Source organism: Amblyomma mixtum, chromosome 7, assembly GCF_055824585.1.
Source record: "Amblyomma mixtum isolate Tamu chromosome 7, ASM5582458v1, whole genome shotgun sequence".
NCBI lineage: Eukaryota > Metazoa > Arthropoda > Arachnida > Ixodida > Ixodidae > Amblyomma > Amblyomma mixtum.
Window position 1 is genome coordinate 20,737,290 of NC_143018.1, and position 17,545 is coordinate 20,754,834.

The window sequence follows — 17,545 nt, forward strand, 5'->3', positions numbered from 1 at the left end:
CGGAGAACCTGTGTGTCCAAGTTTTCCTAATCCACGTCCTGTACAATGAAGTGGAAATGGTTTTTATGCAAACACCTTCAAGAAGGAAAAAAAACAAAAAAAAAACGCTCTTTCAGATTCCGGGAACATTGGAGGACAAGTTCAAGACTAAGAACGAGTGACCTGATTCCTCATCTGTAGACTTCCGTCCTCTCCTCCTCCATTGACTCCCACTTCCTTTGAGATGGAGAGTGTCTTCTTGGCCTGGCGCTGTTGATACTTTTTCGACCCGAGCACGAGGAAGAAAGGAAAAAATACCGTCAGTGACGGCAACCCTGGAAGTATCATGTACATCCGCATATTCCTGGAAGCACCGTTGTTCATGCAAGCCTGGGGCTTTGGATGTACCTTTGCTGGAGAAAGATGTGTGGCTGCGAGGAATCGGTGTGACCAGCTGGATCACGTGCAATCAGCGTCGCTTGCTATGCCCACCAAGCAACGCTGCATTCTCTTCCCTCTCCTGCCCTCTCCCCCACTGTCTTGTGAGGTGCGGCCTGTGTTGTGATCCTGTGGAATGTGATAAACAGCTCCTTGTGTGTATGCCTGGCAGGCCATGCTGCGTTTGGGGCACTCTGGAAGTTGTGATAGGACAGTGGAATCCCGTCCGAAGTGGTTCCTGCGAGCGCGCAGTTACCTTTGTACAGGGTGGCCGTTGTTGTCAAGCTATTGACAGTTCCTTTTGAGGGTATGGAAAAAGGAATGTATGAAGCGTTCTATGCGGCTGTGTTTTACTGAGCTGACTGTAGGGTATGTTTTTTTGCCCAGGAAAGTGATTGTGAAGAAGACTGGAAGGTGTGCACCATTTATAGACAGCTTTTCTGAGCAAGCTTAGTTCTGTTCCTGTCTTGCTGCATTGAACCTTCTTTTACATGTAAATAGACCTTACTTTCCCAGTTTTGTAGCAGGGGTGATAAAATTAGGTCACCATTTTTTTGTGCTGAATAGAGGTTTTTATTATGTGATAAATTAACCTTAGCTACAGCAGTCATCGTGACATGTAGGCAGGTTTTCCGACTCCAAAAATGAGCTCTATCCCTCATCATCAAGCCACTCAGATTACCCTGCTCGTTGAATGCTGCTTAACATTCTGCTTGTGGCAGGGGAGTGCCCTGTTCGTCTCATATTGGCTTTTTGTGAGCTCTGCATTGCTTTTAAGTTGCGCTCTTACTTGGACATTCGTAGATTTGACTGTGAACCGTAAGTCCCTAGAAAAGAGAACTGGGGTGCGAGCAGTACTTTACTGTGTTACAAATGCACCGCCATGTTAAACATTAAGTCTTATTGTTCTGGCAGAGACTGTTCATTGCCTGCTCAATGACTGGTGATGGAACCTCTACGCTTCTACCCAGAAAAGGTTGCCATGTGTCCTCACAGTTTCATAATGTTACTAGGGTGCTATAGGTAGTGACGGTACTCAAAACAGTCTTCTTTTAATTGAGTGAGGGTGCGAGCAGCTTGCTTTGTAGCTTTTCATATCAGTGCCCTGAGTTTGCCCATGGAGACTCCTAGAAGGAGGGCACAAAATGTTGCTGAGGAATTCGTGTAGCTCTGTAATATCTTCTTTTAAAGACAAGGAGGAAAGGTTAAATCCCTGTATGAAGAAAGTAGGTGCAAAAAGTATTGAAGTAGGCACTAGGCCAAGTAGTCGTGGCATGATGAAGGCATGACATTTGGAAGAGCAGCAGCATGGATTAAAAGTCAAAAGCAAGTTGATATCTTATCTGAATTTGGAAGGAGAAAATGGGCTTAAGGCAACTGCAGTTCACCTTTATTAATGACAATATTACTTGTGGTGTAGATCGACTCTCCTCATTTTAAGGCTTTTTACTTTTGTTTCATCTTTCCTTGGCTTTCTGACTCTGACAGTGCAGATCGCTAGTTATGATACTGTCATTGAAATGGGATGTCCTATGTGTAGCTCCTGTGAGTCATTAAGGTCATTGGTTCAAGTACATCAGTGTATGGTTTTAGCTATCAGGCCTTCTGAATCTTTTTAGTGTTCTTACAGTTTAAGTAGAGTTCAGACAAGGGGAATTCTTTGCTGAAGTTATTCTTTCTGGACCTTGACAACTGTAAAAAGAATCACCGTATGTCCTGATCATGTCTCTGATTTTAAGCATCTAGCACATTGTCCCAATACTTAAGTATACACCTGAACCGTTGCCCCTCTTCTGTCATCCCCGCTGGATTCTCATCATTCTGCATATTTTACAACTGCTATGGTTTTCGGTAACTCTTCTTCACGACGTCTGCATTTTGTTATTGTGGAGATTTCATTTTATTTTTCATTTGAATATTTTTACGCTTGTGTGGCTTTGTGGAATTCATGTCCAGTGGTTGCCATCGGCTGTGGCATATCCACCTGTGCGCACCCCAGACAAAAGAAAAGCAATCTACCGACCCTTTTTCCTGACATTCGATTTTAAGCAGCAGCAACAGTCAATGATGCAGGTAGTATTTCGAGCTTATTTTGTTATTTTAATCCAAAATGAAAATTTTAATCTACAGCATCTGCAGCCTTTTCATGTGAGGTGTACAGTACGGTCCATTGTTAAAGGGAACATAAGATCGCGTGGCCTCCACACTTCACGAAGCCATGTTGCCTAGATGCCGCGTGAATGGGCGGCATCAGGCATATGCGCGAAAAGACCAGCCGCCATGCTTACTGTGCATGCATCTTATGCTGTCAATTCTCGCACGTTCTGGGCGGCAGCGCTTCCCGAAGCGCAGAAGCCAAGCGATCGCACGTTCCCTTTAACAGTGGACCGTACTGTACAAACAGCTCCTTTGAAGAGCTGCTTTTAGTCCACCGGTGTTCCATTGCAATTCTTGTTCATAGCAAATTCGTTTGTTTGTTCTAAGCTGCATTTTTCTGTCACGTGCCATCAATCTCAAGGGAACTGTTATTCTTACTTTGACGATTTCTTTGTGTCGGAACTGCACATATTGTAATACTTGTGTGGTCACTCCAGTATTTGGTCATTTGCTTTCTTTCTTTTTTTTACCAAGCATATTTACCGTGTCCCTCAATGGTGCAATGAAGGAATGACAGGAAATGCTTCCATTTTGTGTTAACTTTGACCATATTCACTGCTTTTGAAGTGAAAATGTATCGCTTTGCTTGGAGCTTTGGAGCACATTCCAGTTTACTATGGTTGCTATTTAGAGCAGCGTCACATTTAACTTCAGAGAGACAAAATGTCCACTGAACGAGACTCTAGATGCCCTTTGTGATTATGAAGTACCTTGGACGTTATGTAGACAGCATTCTTTATTTGTGTTGTATGTACGCGTGAGCATGAATGCGTGAACATATAAGTACGTACAGTAGTACATGCATGTATATGTATATATAGTCTCCTTGAGCATATTTTGGACCTCCTTGTATACACATGTATATCACCTGAGCTGCACTCAAGTTTTTGTGTTTGCGATACAATTATTATTACTATCACTTCCCCTGTAAGTTTCGCAGAAATAAAAACGTTTTATGGAACATGCTACCGTCTTGCATACATCTTCATTGCTGTACTGCTTATGGTTTTGTTGAACTCAGTGTTGCTTTAACTGGCCACCGCGGTGGCTCAGTGGTCATGGCGCTGCGCTGCTGACCCAAAAGACACATGTTCGATCCCGGCCGTAACGGTCGAATTTCGATGGAGGCAAAATTCTGGAGGCCCGTGTACTGTGCGATGTCAGTGCATGTCCAAGAACCCCAGGTGGTTGAAATTTCCGGAGCCCTTCACTACGGCGTCCCCCATAGCCCGAGTCGCTTTGGGACGTTAAGACCCCCATAAACCATGTTGCTTTAACTGAGGGGTAGTGTACCCTCTTTTTGTGAGTTGCATGGCCACTTTTCAAGGAACCTGGCTCCCAGATGTTTCAGTGTGTTAGCGTGGAGCTATTCACTGTCTAGAGCATTTGAGCATAGGCGTCCTGCTTAAAAATTGCGTTGTTCAGCCCTACGTTGGCTCTGGCCTTTCAAGAAAGGACATGAACACTTATGACACAGAAGTGTACCTGGCTTTCGTGCAGAAACAGCTTCAAAATCCTTATCTCAGCATACCTGACACAAATCTTGTGGCAAGAAAAGAGGACAGATAGTCATGATTATGTGGTTTCTGCACACAGTGTCAAAGGGCCTTAGTGAACATTGAGGCCACTGATTATCGCAGCATGTTTTCACTTTGTGGCCAGGTGAGGCAGATGCACACACTGGCACTTTCCCCCTTTCCTTCCACAACTGCTTACTGCTGTTAGCTGCTATTCACAATTGCTTTCACTATGGAGTGTGACTGGCACGCTGTTCGCATGGTTGCAGTAGGTTTGATTCGTTCGTAAAAAAAGTTTTGTGATAGCTTTCATATTTCCTGCTGTGAAAGGAAGTTGCTAGTGGGCAGTGCTCGTTGGGTCTAAGTGAGATGAGTGAGATGTCATTAGTGCGTAGTTACAAAGTGTTTGCAATTGATAGTTAAAACTGCAAGAGTGCATCGGAGCTAGGCAACAGCACCAATGGAGCTGCACATCACTTTGCTACCGTTTTAGCGTGGAGGGTGCAAGCCGGGTGATTTGTTACTATCAGATGGTGAACAAACACAACTGCACCTAAAATACACATAGGTTCAGAAAACTGATGCAGTGTTTTTTTTATAATGGCAGCTGTTAATGGTTTGTTTTTTAATCTGCATCGGTGTAACACTGCGCCACGCTGATCGGTGAGCAGGCAGTGCCGTCACGCATGGCATCACATCAACGCGCTACGCTGAGTAGTCCGAATAAAGCGGCGTCACAAGTGACAGCATAATGACATCACTGCAGAGTGCCATGCTGAGTGGTCTGAACAATGACGTCGCGAGTGACACCTACCGTTGTGACGTCACACACACACTACCAGAAAGGAAGACAAAGAATGAGCAAACAGTATCGCATACACCCCATCGCAAAAAGCTGTCGCTGATCTCGCATTACACAGTGGTTAGCATCCAGTGTTTTTTTTTCCGCTGTATGTTGTACGAACATTTCAGAAGTGAGGGGAACACTCTGTCGAGCGCCAGTGTACTTATCCTTCGCCTTCTTTATACTTCGTTTCACTTTAGGCTCGACAGTAGCGGAAGCTTTGCGAGGGCCGACGTGACACGGTCCCATACCCATCTGCTGACCGGCGCGAAATACAGTCCACGGGTCGTGGTGCCTTCGATCGCTCGTGCACGTCTGTGCATCGGGCACTCGGATTTACTTTCTGGTAATGGAAACCGGTCAAATTCTTCAAGTGAGCGGTGCTCGACAGCGCATCAGCACTACAAAGTCACAGCAAAAGCTCTACCGTCGTTCTTGCCTTGATATGTTAACGAGAGAAAAGTGGGAATTTGTCCCGAGTACAGCGCACGCTGCAGACTCGATGGCACTTCGAACGTGCGGAGTTTCAGGGGAACAATTCTGCGTATGCGCTGTGGCTGAGAGACCCTAGCACGTGCTGTTTGCATCACACCCCATCCGCCCCTTGCAAAAAACTCTCTTTATGGACAATCTAATTAAACAATCTTGAGAGACGGCTTCGCATGTTTTAGGGCTCTTGATCGAGTAGCTCGCGAGCTGAGGGATTTTGCACCCAGTTGGAAGGATATGTGACCGCTGGAAGTTTGAGCAGTATTGATTAAAAGAGGACGCAAAATTTTATGTCAATATCGCTGCGCTAATCCTTGTTTTAAGTGCAATAGCATTGGTGGAGTCACCGTGGGGCATAAATGGACATTGCTGATAACGGCATAAAATTATTGTTCTCTCACAAAATTTATCCTCTGGTTCTTGCTCTTAATTGTGGCGTTTATCTGGCAGCAAAATACGCATTCATCAGTGAGCATAATCTCTATGATTAGAGCTCTGTAATCTGTCGATACAGCACAAGAGCTGAGCACGCTACAAATCGTTAAAAACACGGGCGGCGTTCCGCGACTCGTGCTTAGTGTTTAGGCGTCACAAGGAAACGCTGATGGGATGCAAAAGGCATCGCGTTCGCATTGCCACAAAATACGGATGACTGGGAGTAGTTGGTACATGTTGAATTGCACAGCGCTCAAGAAGACAGTCCGCCTTTTTCACACAACCGCTCTGCGCATGTGTGTGTCCTCTAGCTCCACTGGCTGAAAATGAAACCGCCTGCTCCTAATGCCCATGCGCAGCTCATGTTAGTGACAGGCACGTTCGATAGATGGTGGCAGCTGTCAAGCAGATCGATTTTCGCCGCTCCCCATAGGGCGCCACATCTTGTGAAAAAAGTGACAGGGAAACACACTGGACGAGCACTCGTCCTTTCTCCCCAAAAAATTGTTCTCTTCAGCGCTGTCCAATTCAACCAACTGACGTTGCCTCTCTATACGAGCCCTCTCACTCTCTGCCTTTCCCTGTTTTGCCGCACTGCGAATGAGTGAGTGAGAGTGTGTTAGACACACTGTATGAAATAATGGTGCAGTTTGACTCTAAGGACACGAGGTCACTTACTGCACCGTTGCTAGCGCGATACAGTTCTGTGCATTCCATGGTTTCTCAAAGAACAAACTCGTGCTTCTGACGCACATCTCAATCTGCGACTTTTTCGTGGTTGTGACATAACCAATGCACAGTAAACTAGGCACAGACCCGCCAGAAGCAGAATCTCGTTGTGGACACGAAATTGTTGCTAACATCCTTTTCAGCGTAAAGTGAAGTGAAGCTAGGACTGCAGACACGCTGAGAGCACGTTTCTTTGTTTAGGCCTAGCATCGCGTGAGGCCTAGAGACTGTTGACCATGATTAATGACGCGGCGAAACTATGCCTTAAAACTGTCTTTTCCATTAACGTAGCTCACGTTTGCACTGCTTTATGGCGAGAACAGCCGAATCCATCTTTATAACATGGCCGCACTGAGCATGTGTGCCTCCTCTCTTCTCCTGTCTTCTCCCTCGCTCCGTTGGTTGAAAACAAACCGCCGGCTTGTAGCGTGCATGCACAATCCGTGTTGTCGACAGGTGCAAGCAGCAGCTGCAATTGCACGCATGCCGCTGTGCATGCACTGCGCTGCGCATGCGCAGTTAGCGCACCCCCTTCTCTGGAGCAAATCGTGCCTGCGGCATTCATGTACAGGGTCGTCCAAAAGTTCCCAGGCCACAGGGTCTGCTTTAGAGCACTATAGTTGGGCAGCTACGACACCCCTGGAGCCAAAAATCTCTGTAGAGGATAGTAGAAGTACTATTCTCACCTCTGAGAACCTTGATGTCTTTGATGCTATCGTAAGTGGCAGTATACACCGCTTGAAAGCAGACCCTGTGGCCTGGGAACTTTTGACGGACCCTGCACCTCTGTCTTCAACCAGTTTTCTTGCGTAGCAGAATTACCACGCTGTTCCCAGCAGGCACCACATCTCATCACAAAGGTGGATTCAGCTTTCGGAGAACTTTGGCTATTGCATCGACAAAACTACTCTGCAGGCATTTGTCGTGCGCTCAAACCGCTCCCAGCGCCAAAAACTGGGAGCTTCTGCAGTTGTGTCATCATGTCTGCTCTGTGTGCCGTGGCAGCGTCTTGTTAACGCACGTATCTGCTTGCTTTGCAATCGCTTTCTTGTTGTTTGTCCGTCACTGCATGTAGTGTCTGCGCCTGACAGCAGTCTGTGTTGCTGTGTTGTCTCTCTCTCTCTCTCCTTCCTCCCCTCTTCGGTTTCCCACCCCCAGAACTGCGACCCTGGGAGAAGCAGGGACGACGCCCTCAACACGGTGCCCCACCACTTGTGAGCGAACTGGCCCTGCCCTCGGATGACTGCGGCACCACTCTGCAGACGCGAAAACGAGACGCCGACAGAACGAGTGCATTATTCTGCACAACATCTTCCTAACGCCACCACCGCCAGTTGTACGCACCCGACAACCTGTTACCTTTTCTTCCTGCTTGGTCCATCTGCATACTGCTTACATACAACGAAATGTTTGTGTCACGTGGCACTGAACACACGGAGTGCTCTGCAAACGCTTGAGGGTGGGGTTCACGGGGCTTGAGGAAAGTAGTTAGTGCTGTTGCTTCTTTGTGGTTGGACTGGATATTTACTCATATGTTTCGAAGAAACTGCTTAAAAAATGAATCACTCAGTTGAATCATGTGGCTGCAGTAGTTAGGCAACATAATTTTTTTTTTAATGTGCCAATCGTTGCTTTAGCAGTAATGTCACAACTGTGAGGGCTAAGCTTGCGGGTCATAATGAAATATCAGCTGGCAAGGGGTGGTAACACTCCGCTAGAAAGATGTAGCAGAACGTTATTGTAAAGTACTGTAACCGTGGTACTGCTCCCTCTAAAGAGGTGACTGCAAATTGCGCACGGCTCATTTACACAGTTTTCGCCGATCATGGCGAGTGGTCGCGGTACATTTAAATGCCCTAATGTTATAATAAACTCACCGGAATCGGCGCAGCAGCTCGTCGATTTGGAAGATATTCGTGCGGCGTGTTGCCGTTGATCCCATGTACGGCCTCTGTAACGTTGTGGATTTGCACTTCTTGTGCGTCGTCTGTTTATCGCGCGGTTTTTCAATCAACGTGCTGCTGCCTCGTTTCATCATCAATCGCGTCCGGATTTTCGGAGCGACATTTCGTCGTGTCTGGCTCCTTGTGACGCAAATGTGCCGGCAGGCTAGCAATACACGTGCTCGGCTTCTTGCGTATTACTTAGTTTTAAATACTCTGTTCTGATATTTTGGACATGTTAAAAGCTTTTATTTACATCTATTTTTTTAGGCTTTGTTGGAGAGTTGTCTGCGCACTGCCGCTCATGTCCTCGCTGCCATGCGCTCATACAAAGCGCTGGAAGTTGATCTCAAGAGCCTCCTTTGTTTTTTCTGGGGCTATCTTGCAGTGTGACGGGCTTGTATTTGTTGCGACAGCTGTAGATGCTAGCTCAGCGTAGACGAATTCGTGTACCATGTCGAAACATTCCCATGGGAGGATACAACATAGAAACATTTGGTGAATGCGGACCCTGAATCTCTGTGATCAAAGTATATGCATAGACCGCCTCAGAGAAACGCCCCAAAAAGTATTTTGTCTTGACGTCCATGGCTGAAATGCACTTCCTTCATGCCGAGAGACAATAAACATTGTGTTGTTAAGTACTGAAACCGTGTTTTATTGAATGATTGTATTCAAAACATAAAAAAAAAAATACGTATTGCTTCGGCCGGGCTCAACGGCACGGCAACATCTATGTACAAGGAGGCGGGCAGTGAAGGCTGCGAGAGTCTCGTTGCGCTGTCAAGCCACTTGGACTCACGGCGCACATCACGGCGCAGCAAGTCAGCTCCACGCTATTGCTTTACGCTTGGCCACATGCGTTGGAGCCAGTGGTATGCGATTCAACAAGTCTCATACGCTCCCCATGAAGGCTCAGTCCGTTAAGGAACAGCAGCGTAAGGAGTTCGTTAAGGATAGTTCTTGCTGGTCGTCTCCGAGCATCGGATGCCTTCATTTTTGAGCCTCTGGATCATGGGTCCGTAGATCTCTTGGGCGAAGGGTAGCACCATCCCCTTGGCTTGGATCTCTCCTGCGAAGGAACACAAGTCATATGTGGCAGGTTCAGTATACAGTGGATGAGTATTGTACGCAGGTAAGATACTTTTCTGTGCCTGCGAATGCCTACGCAAGAATGCGTTACGCATACTATTAGAACCGTACGTATGCGTGCCTACTACAATATTCTTTGCCCGTGGAACTGGCTGGAGCAATTGTGGCTTAAGTTCTCACATATGTACATTACATCAGTGTGTGTGTTCGAAAGGATTTCTCAAGTGCTGCACAATCTGTCGCGGGCTCTCCGTTCCAGAGGCTCTCAAAAGGTGCCGCGTTGTCAAAAACGGAGTGCTCAAAAATTTCACCAGCGAGTCTTGGCGAAATGTACGATAAAGCTTCGCAGTGGGAAAAAGGAAGCTGGTAGAGGTCGCATCACGACGATCATCGGCATTTGTGTGAAAAACCGGTTCCAACGACGGGACAGCGCTCACCTTGCAAAACCATCTTGGCAGCAATAGCAGCCGGGTAGCCGACGGTCTTGGCCATGGCAGAGTAGCCGTTGGGGTCACCATAGGTGACCATGTCAATGTGTCTCATCTCCTGCAAAGCACCACACATAATGACTATGAGCACTCTCCAACGATCGAAAGTTCGAAGTTCTGCTTTGTGCTATAACGGCCGACGATACCGTTGTGCCCTCTTTGCAGAACCACTCCCAACCTCACTCATACAAATTTCCAGAAAACCCGCTCCTTCCCTTCAGAGCAAACCCATGTTCCTTAAGATGGAAGGACCAGCTAGTCCAAACCTCGACCGCCATCCAGCTGTGCTGGCAGACCGGACTGAAGCGGGCCCTGGACAGGGGGCTCCATCGACAGTTTGGTGCTCATCATCATCATCATCATTTATTTTACCCTTAAAGGCCTCTGTTGAGGCATTACATAAGGAGGGGGGATAAAGCAAATGCAACTGAGAATAATACGTTAATACAACAAAACATAATGCAATACAATAAAATGAAAAACGATACATCACATTACAACGTTGGTCAATAATGAAGAGCGAAAGGCTGAATTAGGCGGTAACAACAACAACAAGAAAAAGAATAAGTGTAACTGGGTGAAGTTTGAGACAAATGGGCAATATCTTTTATTCAGTACAGTGATTAATTAATTAATGCCTGTCGAAATTTAGTAGCGTCGCGCTCGTTAACAATATAGTCGGGTAGCAGGTTCCAATTTTCTATTGCGGTTGGAAGAAAAGATTTATTAAATGCCAAGGTCGATCCATGTATACGTTGAATGCTGAGGAGGTTAAACAGGCGGCGCGATGTTCTGATGGGAGCTAGTAATAATGTGTCACGGAGATCAGGAAAATTGTAATATAATTTATGAAAGAGGCAGAGTCATGCGATTTTCCGTCGGAGCTCTAGTGGCTGGATGTTAAGTGCAGATTTAATCCTGGTGATACTGTTGTGTCTATTGTAATTTGAGGATATGAAACGGGCTGCTCGGTTTTGAATGGCTTCTAAGGTGTTAATTAAGTATGCTTGGTGAGGATTCCATATAGCCGCTGCATAATCAAGTATGGTTCGGGTGAATGTTTCGTATGCTAATTTTCTGTTGCTATCTGTTCTTTCGCCATTTACAGCACCTTGCGTGACCGCTACATTTTGTGTAGCCTCTGTATGCGAGCCAATTTGTCATATATGTCGCGCAAAGCAGCAGGATGCCCATTTGCTGCACTCAACGCATCTCCCAAGGTGCAATAATCAGCTCAAATCAGCAAATGTACGCGATGTCATCACTTGCCTTCTTTTCATCGTGCCACTGGATGCCGATGTCGTGCCTCATGATGACTAGGTCCCGCTCGCCAGGTTCTGCAACAAAACATAGTTCCACACCTGTGCTAACAGCAGCAGCCTTTAGAATTTTTTCTCTCGCTTACCGTACGCAAGTTTGTTGGACAGGTGGAAGATCAGCGTGTCCAGTGGAGTGTTTTTCTTCTCAACCGGAATGTCGTCGAGGAGGCCCAGACTGAAAGATATGGAAGGGTTTAGAATGTATAAACATCAGCTTAGATTATACAACATCAACATAGCATCGACTCCAACTTAAAAACTTACATGTTCCCATCCCCGCCCCTTTTTGCACCCACTTCATTTGCAGTTCTGATAAAGACTTCTACACGTTATTGGCATTGAGCGAAATGTCCTCCACGCTGCTGCGTTGTAGATGCCTAAAGCTAAGTACTTTTGTTTGGCGTGGAGAGCTGTGAAATAGGTGCTTATATGACAAAAACAGGGTTCCTTCAAGCTCTCCATGCCTTTTTTTTCAACCACCTTCTACCTTTTCATATCTCATGCCATGCAATTGGAAGGAAACCATTGGCCGGTTTTCTTTTTTATAAGGGAGGACGAGAACAAGCTAAAGGTGCAGCACATTCATTTATGACTGGACACGGATCGCGCCGCATTTCCCGCAGTGTGCAGCCGGCTCCGTCATTGAGGAAAGTATATACTGTTGGGGGGCATAAGCAGCTGACCCCCTTCCAAGTTCCGAACTGTGCCTCACTAGTGTTCCTGTATATGCTCCTGTGGGTGCATAAGTAGGAACACTATGCTGAACTGCACGCTGGCGCCACCTGACTGACCAACGCAGTCCTGGTGTCAAGACCGGCTCAGTGTGCCAGTTTTGACACCAGGAGTGCACCGTCAGGTGGCGCCAGCATGCAGTGCAGCACGGTTCGGAACTTTGAAAAGGGGGGGTCGTTACTTTTGTCAGCGATATTAGTCTTTCCAAGAAGTAAATAGCCCTAGGGAGTCTGCTTCTAAGCCGTGCAGAGGCACTCTTGCAGCCTGTATGGAAGTCCCAGTTTTCGGATAGGAGGACAAGAGCTCCTCTTACTTTAAAAAGTTTGAGAATGCTGGCGGTGGCACCATGACTTAGAAGAAGACCGCTTGGGCTGTAAATTTGTGACACAGGCTGCTGTACCTAATGGACCCGGCCGTATACTAATGTTGGAACGGACAACGTTTACAGATTGCATGTCTAACAGTCGAACCGTGGAACGGCGAAGACTGTACAGACGCAACACGTACTCTTCGATGGCTTTCGTTCTGAACTCGCACTTGTCCACCCTTTCATAGATGAGATTCTTGACGTTGGACGTCAGCAGATCGTCCCGCTGGCCCAGCAGAGTGGTCATGAACTGGCGCTGTAACAAATCAACCAGAGAAGTGAGGGAAGGACACCCGGTTGGCAAGGTGGCCACGTGCAGCTTTTACAAATCACAGCTCTATAGCAGATTGCACATATGCGCTACAATATTAAAAAAAAACAGAATGAAGTAGTGCCAGTGTGCAGGTTTTGCAAAAGAGGCTCGTAAAAGTGTCTCCGAACCTGGCTCTGGCCTGTTCACAGCAGAAGCGCTATACATAAACCTATTTTGCAGACACCAAGAAAGAAACTTCCTCACTCTCCAGGCCTTCGGAGCTTGCCGTTTGAATGACAGACGGCGTAGTCTATACGGTAAATCTGGTCGCGCATGGGTTACTTTTGCGAAAAAATAAAAATACATACAAGAAGTCGTGGTGGACATGGAGCCATTTACTGCAAAGCGCGTCAAGAAATGCCTGCCAAGCATGTCACTAGGTGTGCGATGCTTACCCAGGTGATCTCAGGTCCTCTGGGGTGCAAGCTGGGATGAGGCTCGCTGCCCAACAGACCGAGAAGTTGCAGTCCTTTCATGGCACTCGAAAATCCCTGGAAGGGTCAGAACTCCGTTGCTTCTTAAAGAGATCTGTGTGCGCATGTTTCTAGTAATGTCACTGACGCACGTAAATACGTAAACATTTCTCACTGTTTACTTACTGAACAATGAATGTACCACTTAACCTGCATACCGCACTCGTTTCCGTCCCTTTTGTTGATACGTCCAATACGAACTCAACTGAGAGCTGACCATTCAAACGCCAGCGCATGCGTTCGCTGTGCCAACTACGTACCGCGCCTTGAGTCATGTAGCATAGACATACGGAATTACTGGGCGCCTCAACTGCTCATGCGCAGCCGGTGCACATTAATCTGAATAAGTCTACTTTAAATATGTCTCCGCTATACTAAATTTCCCTATTCCAAACTGATTACGCAAACTGGCTCACTGTATTGCACACGAGCTCAAGACGTGTCACCAGGTACGTTGGCTTCACTTAATCTACCTACCCATGTATACCTGCAGGAAATCTAGTTACAATGCGCATTCAGGGGACGCTGAGCAAATGCTGTAGCTGCAAGAATATCGCAATCGATCGCATTAGAGGAGGCAAGTCGCATGCTGTCACCTTGAATCTCAGCGTTCCGCGAAGCACGGTGTGAGCGTTATTGATTCCGTAGGTTGTCTTGTAGATCAGGGAGTCGCGGTTCGGGTAGCCCTCCAGGTTGAAACCTGGCAGGAAGGGTACTTCTCTGGCGTTGTCCAGCAGACTGCCAGCAGGAATTTCCACCTCCTATGGAGAACAAAACGCAGGTACATATCCATAAGCGCGCTAGCCCTTTTGCACCTTTTCGGAACTGGTTAAGCATATTGGATAACAGGGCTGATTTTAATGTTGGTCATGGGTCAGCGATCGCCTGCAGTAGCGGGGTACAAATTCAAACCTTGAGAGGCAACTCACTTCTGAAGCACAGAGTGATATAACTCCAAGCATTTGTATCAGAGAAACCGGTTCAAGCTGCCTTCAACCTGCAGACACTTTCAGAAAGGTGCTATCACTATTGGAGTGACGTCAACGGCTCTTTGACACATTCCGTGCTTAACTGATTACTCGCCTTACCTCCAATTTATCCACTGCTTGATTTGTCCTTGATCCGGCCTTATATGCAAAGCGCGCAAAAGTCAAGTGAACATGCATGATCCTTGCGTTCGGCAAGTCTTATCTTTAGCTCGGTCCTCAGTCTTGCCGCATTTGGATTTCATCTTCAAAAGTGGTTCAAAGCTGTCGCAAAGCGGTGCCGAGAATCAACGCTTTATTCGTCCTGGAAATTCACATGCTTACACAGAAGCCCAGGCGCTTAGATACAGCGCCGCAGCCTGAAGTGCAGGAAAAATAAGGCCACGCACTTTCGGAGACTACCGAATACTGGCGCTTTAAACCCGCTCGCATGTTTTGCATGGAAAACTGCTGCTGCTGCTTACCTTGCCGTTCTCGAGATACCGCGCCGGTCCCATGCAGTTGACGAAGGCACTTCGCGGATTCCAGCTGCGTAGAGGGAGGAAATGGCCAGTGTCTTACTTTTGTGCATTTTGCCACATTACATCAGCATGAAGTCGACTAGATGCAAAGTATGCATGCTGATTAAAGCATAGTCGTTTTGATGAGTGAAGAAAGTTGGGCGAGTTGGTATATATTCACAATTTACAACATCACAGCAAACACGAACAGAAGGGGGTCTAGACTTAGACAAAACAGCGCTTGTTTTGTCTAAGCTTCCCTTATTTCTGTTCATGCTTGCTGCACTGTTGTGAATCAGTAGTTTTGTTCAGCCATTTCGTACAGTCCATCTCTTGTAGTCAAGGGGACTCTCCTCTAAATGTCTAGGAAGTAGAAACAGCCTATGACACGGCAACTGTTCCAATCAAACTCTGATTACGGAAAGGTTTTGAAGAATAACAGCAACGCCTAAAGTAATGATGTAGTGCATTCAAGAGGCTGGCGATTCTTACCTAATCTTGTAGCGGAGTGGGTTGTTGGCGTGTTCCGGTGCAGGCAGCCCACCACAGTAGGACACGAACGACATTATCTGCAGAAACGGAGATGTGATTGACTCTTGCCTGGAAGGGGTACCTGCTATGGATGTTAAATCTGTGCCACTGACCTTTCCACCCTTTCTTCGCACTTCATCAAAGCACTCCATGGCCAATAGGTGATCAATGCCAGGATCCAGGCCAACTTCGTTCATCACGGTAATACCTGCTTCAGCAGCCCTGCACAGAGACGAGAATTTAATTCGTTCTCATTTCAGTGAGCGTGTATGGTTTGAGGCACGGCAGGAAAGTGCAGTATATAAGTTCTTCCCAAGGCACGGGCACTTACGCGCTGTGCAGTTCCTTCATCTCCGCCGTGAGGTAGCTGGCAGTCAACATGTGTGTTTTGTTCTGAATGCAATGTTGGGCAATTGATGGGTGCAGAGGGTAGGGCAGCAAGCTGTTGAAAGGAATCACGACGAGAGTCAAAGCTCTGCGATTCCATAATACTCTTAACTCATAATGTTAACTGAGAGCATCCAACCGTTTCAGTCAAACTACAGGTACCGAAGACATGAGGTGTAGAAAATTTCTGAGTACATTCATGACTACTGAAGAATTGCTGCAATTTAGTGCTATTTCTGCGTAAATACGGTGCTTTGTCAAGCTACGTGTGCGAAGTTTCCAGGAATGCAGTTGCCGACACAGTCGTGCCATCACTTCTGGAATGCAAACTTCGAACACCGGATTCATTCTTGGCTACCCGTCTGGAGACAAATACAACGACTATTCATGTAGACAAGCTCGCGTTCGGTAGCCGCAGGCAGCCTGGGCGGATGCGGTGTACCTGACCACTAAATCGGCGTCCTTAATGAGGTTCTGGAGGGCGTCCGGAGTCTTAGTCACGTCCACCACCACGGACTCGGTGTTGGGCATCTTGATGGCCAACGCTTCTCCCTCCTTCTGGAACGCCGTCCCTGCGGACGGACAAGAAGACAACGACATTGCAGCAGGAACAGGCTCCACTTGCTCAGACAGCTTGCCAGATAGATCGCTGTTGTTCCGGGAAGAACAGTCTGCTTGCTTTGGAACACTCAGCTGTGTCCCTGGCGCATTAGTGGCCTCTGGAAGTTCCAAAGGAACAGAACCAGAAGTACCGTGTTTTCCGAACATGGGTCCATGGTGAGCTAAAATAATTTGCTTTGCGGGAAATTCACGAGTTTCAGTTAAACATGTATTCATATTTTATTTACACTTTGGTGCAGTGGAAGATGCACCACGCTACTGCCAGAAAACGCGCCATTTTTACTGTGTACAAGCATCAGAAGAACAACTCTGACTACCTTGGCTGCAATCATTTGGACGTTTGTGTTAATGACTGACATGTGCTAATAAAGTGCTAGGTTATGGTGCATTTGTGAACAAGTTCTCTCTGTGGCTGTTCCAATGGGCATAAACTAGGTAAGGAAGTGACTTTCAAGTGCAGCTACTTCTACAGATCACGCAGAGGCTTTGAAAGAATCTGGGCATCTCATACATGTGTGCTGAGCTGGGCTACTCGGTATTAATTCATTGCTGAAAAGGTATGGTGCTCAAGACAGGACAAAGTTGCTGTGTGTTGCTTCCGCTATACTTCGTTCTGTCTTTGCACAGTATACCTTTTGGGGATTGTCCGAAAGCACCACCACATGCTTCGCTGATTGCTCTGCCTCAATGTGTTTGGAAGACTGGCTAAGGGGACCAGAAGGCTGAGTAGACTGAACTTTAACTCTGCGGAGGATGAGACTACAAACCGTGAGTCATTAAAACAGGCATCTATATAGAGTCTCACTCTTGTAGCAGCACTATGGGTAGCGTCTAGGGCAAGACCCCGCAAGGCGTGCCAGGAAGGCACAGAAAGTAGATTGAGGTTGAAAGTGACCTCGCCCGCTCCACTGAAGTACCGCGGAACGTTGCCACATTAAAGGGGCTCTGAAAGGGGGTCTCAATGTTGCGGTATGCCTATAATGTTAAAGGACGCCGCCTCACAAATATCTTCCCTGCAAAGATAGTTTTTAATGCGTTTTTTGGAAGCTGCATTAACTGTAGTTACAATTTGAATTTTCGCGTTTTCGCGCCTTTCCCTCTCCTCTCGTCACTTTTACACACTGAAATGTCGGCGCTCCCCGCCGGCTCCAACTCTAGCTCCACCCACTCGGCCCGCCGGCAGCCGACGGGGGCGGGAGTTCCCC

At 47.0% G+C, this 17,545-nt stretch overlaps 2 protein-coding genes across 10 annotated transcripts in view; one reads left to right on the plus strand and one right to left on the minus strand.

The window, feature by feature from the left end:
• Pfrx (6-phosphofructo-2-kinase/fructose-2,6-biphosphatase) overlaps positions 1-9,157 on the plus strand; it is a 164,926-nt gene extending 155,769 nt beyond the window's left edge. The window contains exon 13 of one of the 2 annotated variants that reach the window (XM_089551846.1): positions 7,747-9,157. In XM_089551846.1, coding sequence (XP_089407972.1) covers positions 7,747-7,806 — 60 coding nt within the window. In that variant the 3' untranslated portion in view covers positions 7,807-9,157. Of the gene's footprint in view, positions 1-116; positions 3,541-7,746 lie in introns of those variants that run through there. The other variant, XM_089551847.1, reaches the window with a different exon arrangement.
• A 3-nt stretch (positions 9,158-9,160) lies between these two features.
• LKRSDH (lysine ketoglutarate reductase/saccharopine dehydrogenase) overlaps positions 9,161-17,545 on the minus strand; it is a 74,595-nt gene continuing 66,210 nt past the window's right edge. For 6 of the 8 annotated variants that reach the window (XM_089551841.1, XM_089551837.1, XM_089551839.1 and 3 more), the window contains 12 exons: positions 16,162-16,438; positions 15,664-15,774; positions 15,446-15,554; positions 15,294-15,370; positions 14,766-14,829; positions 13,912-14,076; positions 13,238-13,333; positions 12,670-12,785; positions 11,517-11,605; positions 11,381-11,448; positions 10,061-10,169; positions 9,161-9,603 (listed from right to left, as the gene is read on the minus strand). In XM_089551841.1, the coding sequence (XP_089407967.1) occupies positions 9,482-9,603; positions 10,061-10,169; positions 11,381-11,448; positions 11,517-11,605; positions 12,670-12,785; positions 13,238-13,333; positions 13,912-14,076; positions 14,766-14,829; positions 15,294-15,370; positions 15,446-15,554; positions 15,664-15,774; positions 16,162-16,438 (1,403 nt within the window). In that variant the 3' untranslated portion in view covers positions 9,161-9,481. The remainder of the gene's footprint in view (positions 9,604-10,060; positions 10,170-11,380; positions 11,449-11,516; positions 11,606-12,669; positions 12,786-13,237; positions 13,334-13,911; positions 14,077-14,765; positions 14,830-15,293; positions 15,371-15,445; positions 15,555-15,663; positions 15,775-16,161; positions 16,439-17,545) is intronic. The other 2 variants (XM_089551843.1, XM_089551844.1) reach the window with 2 other exon arrangements.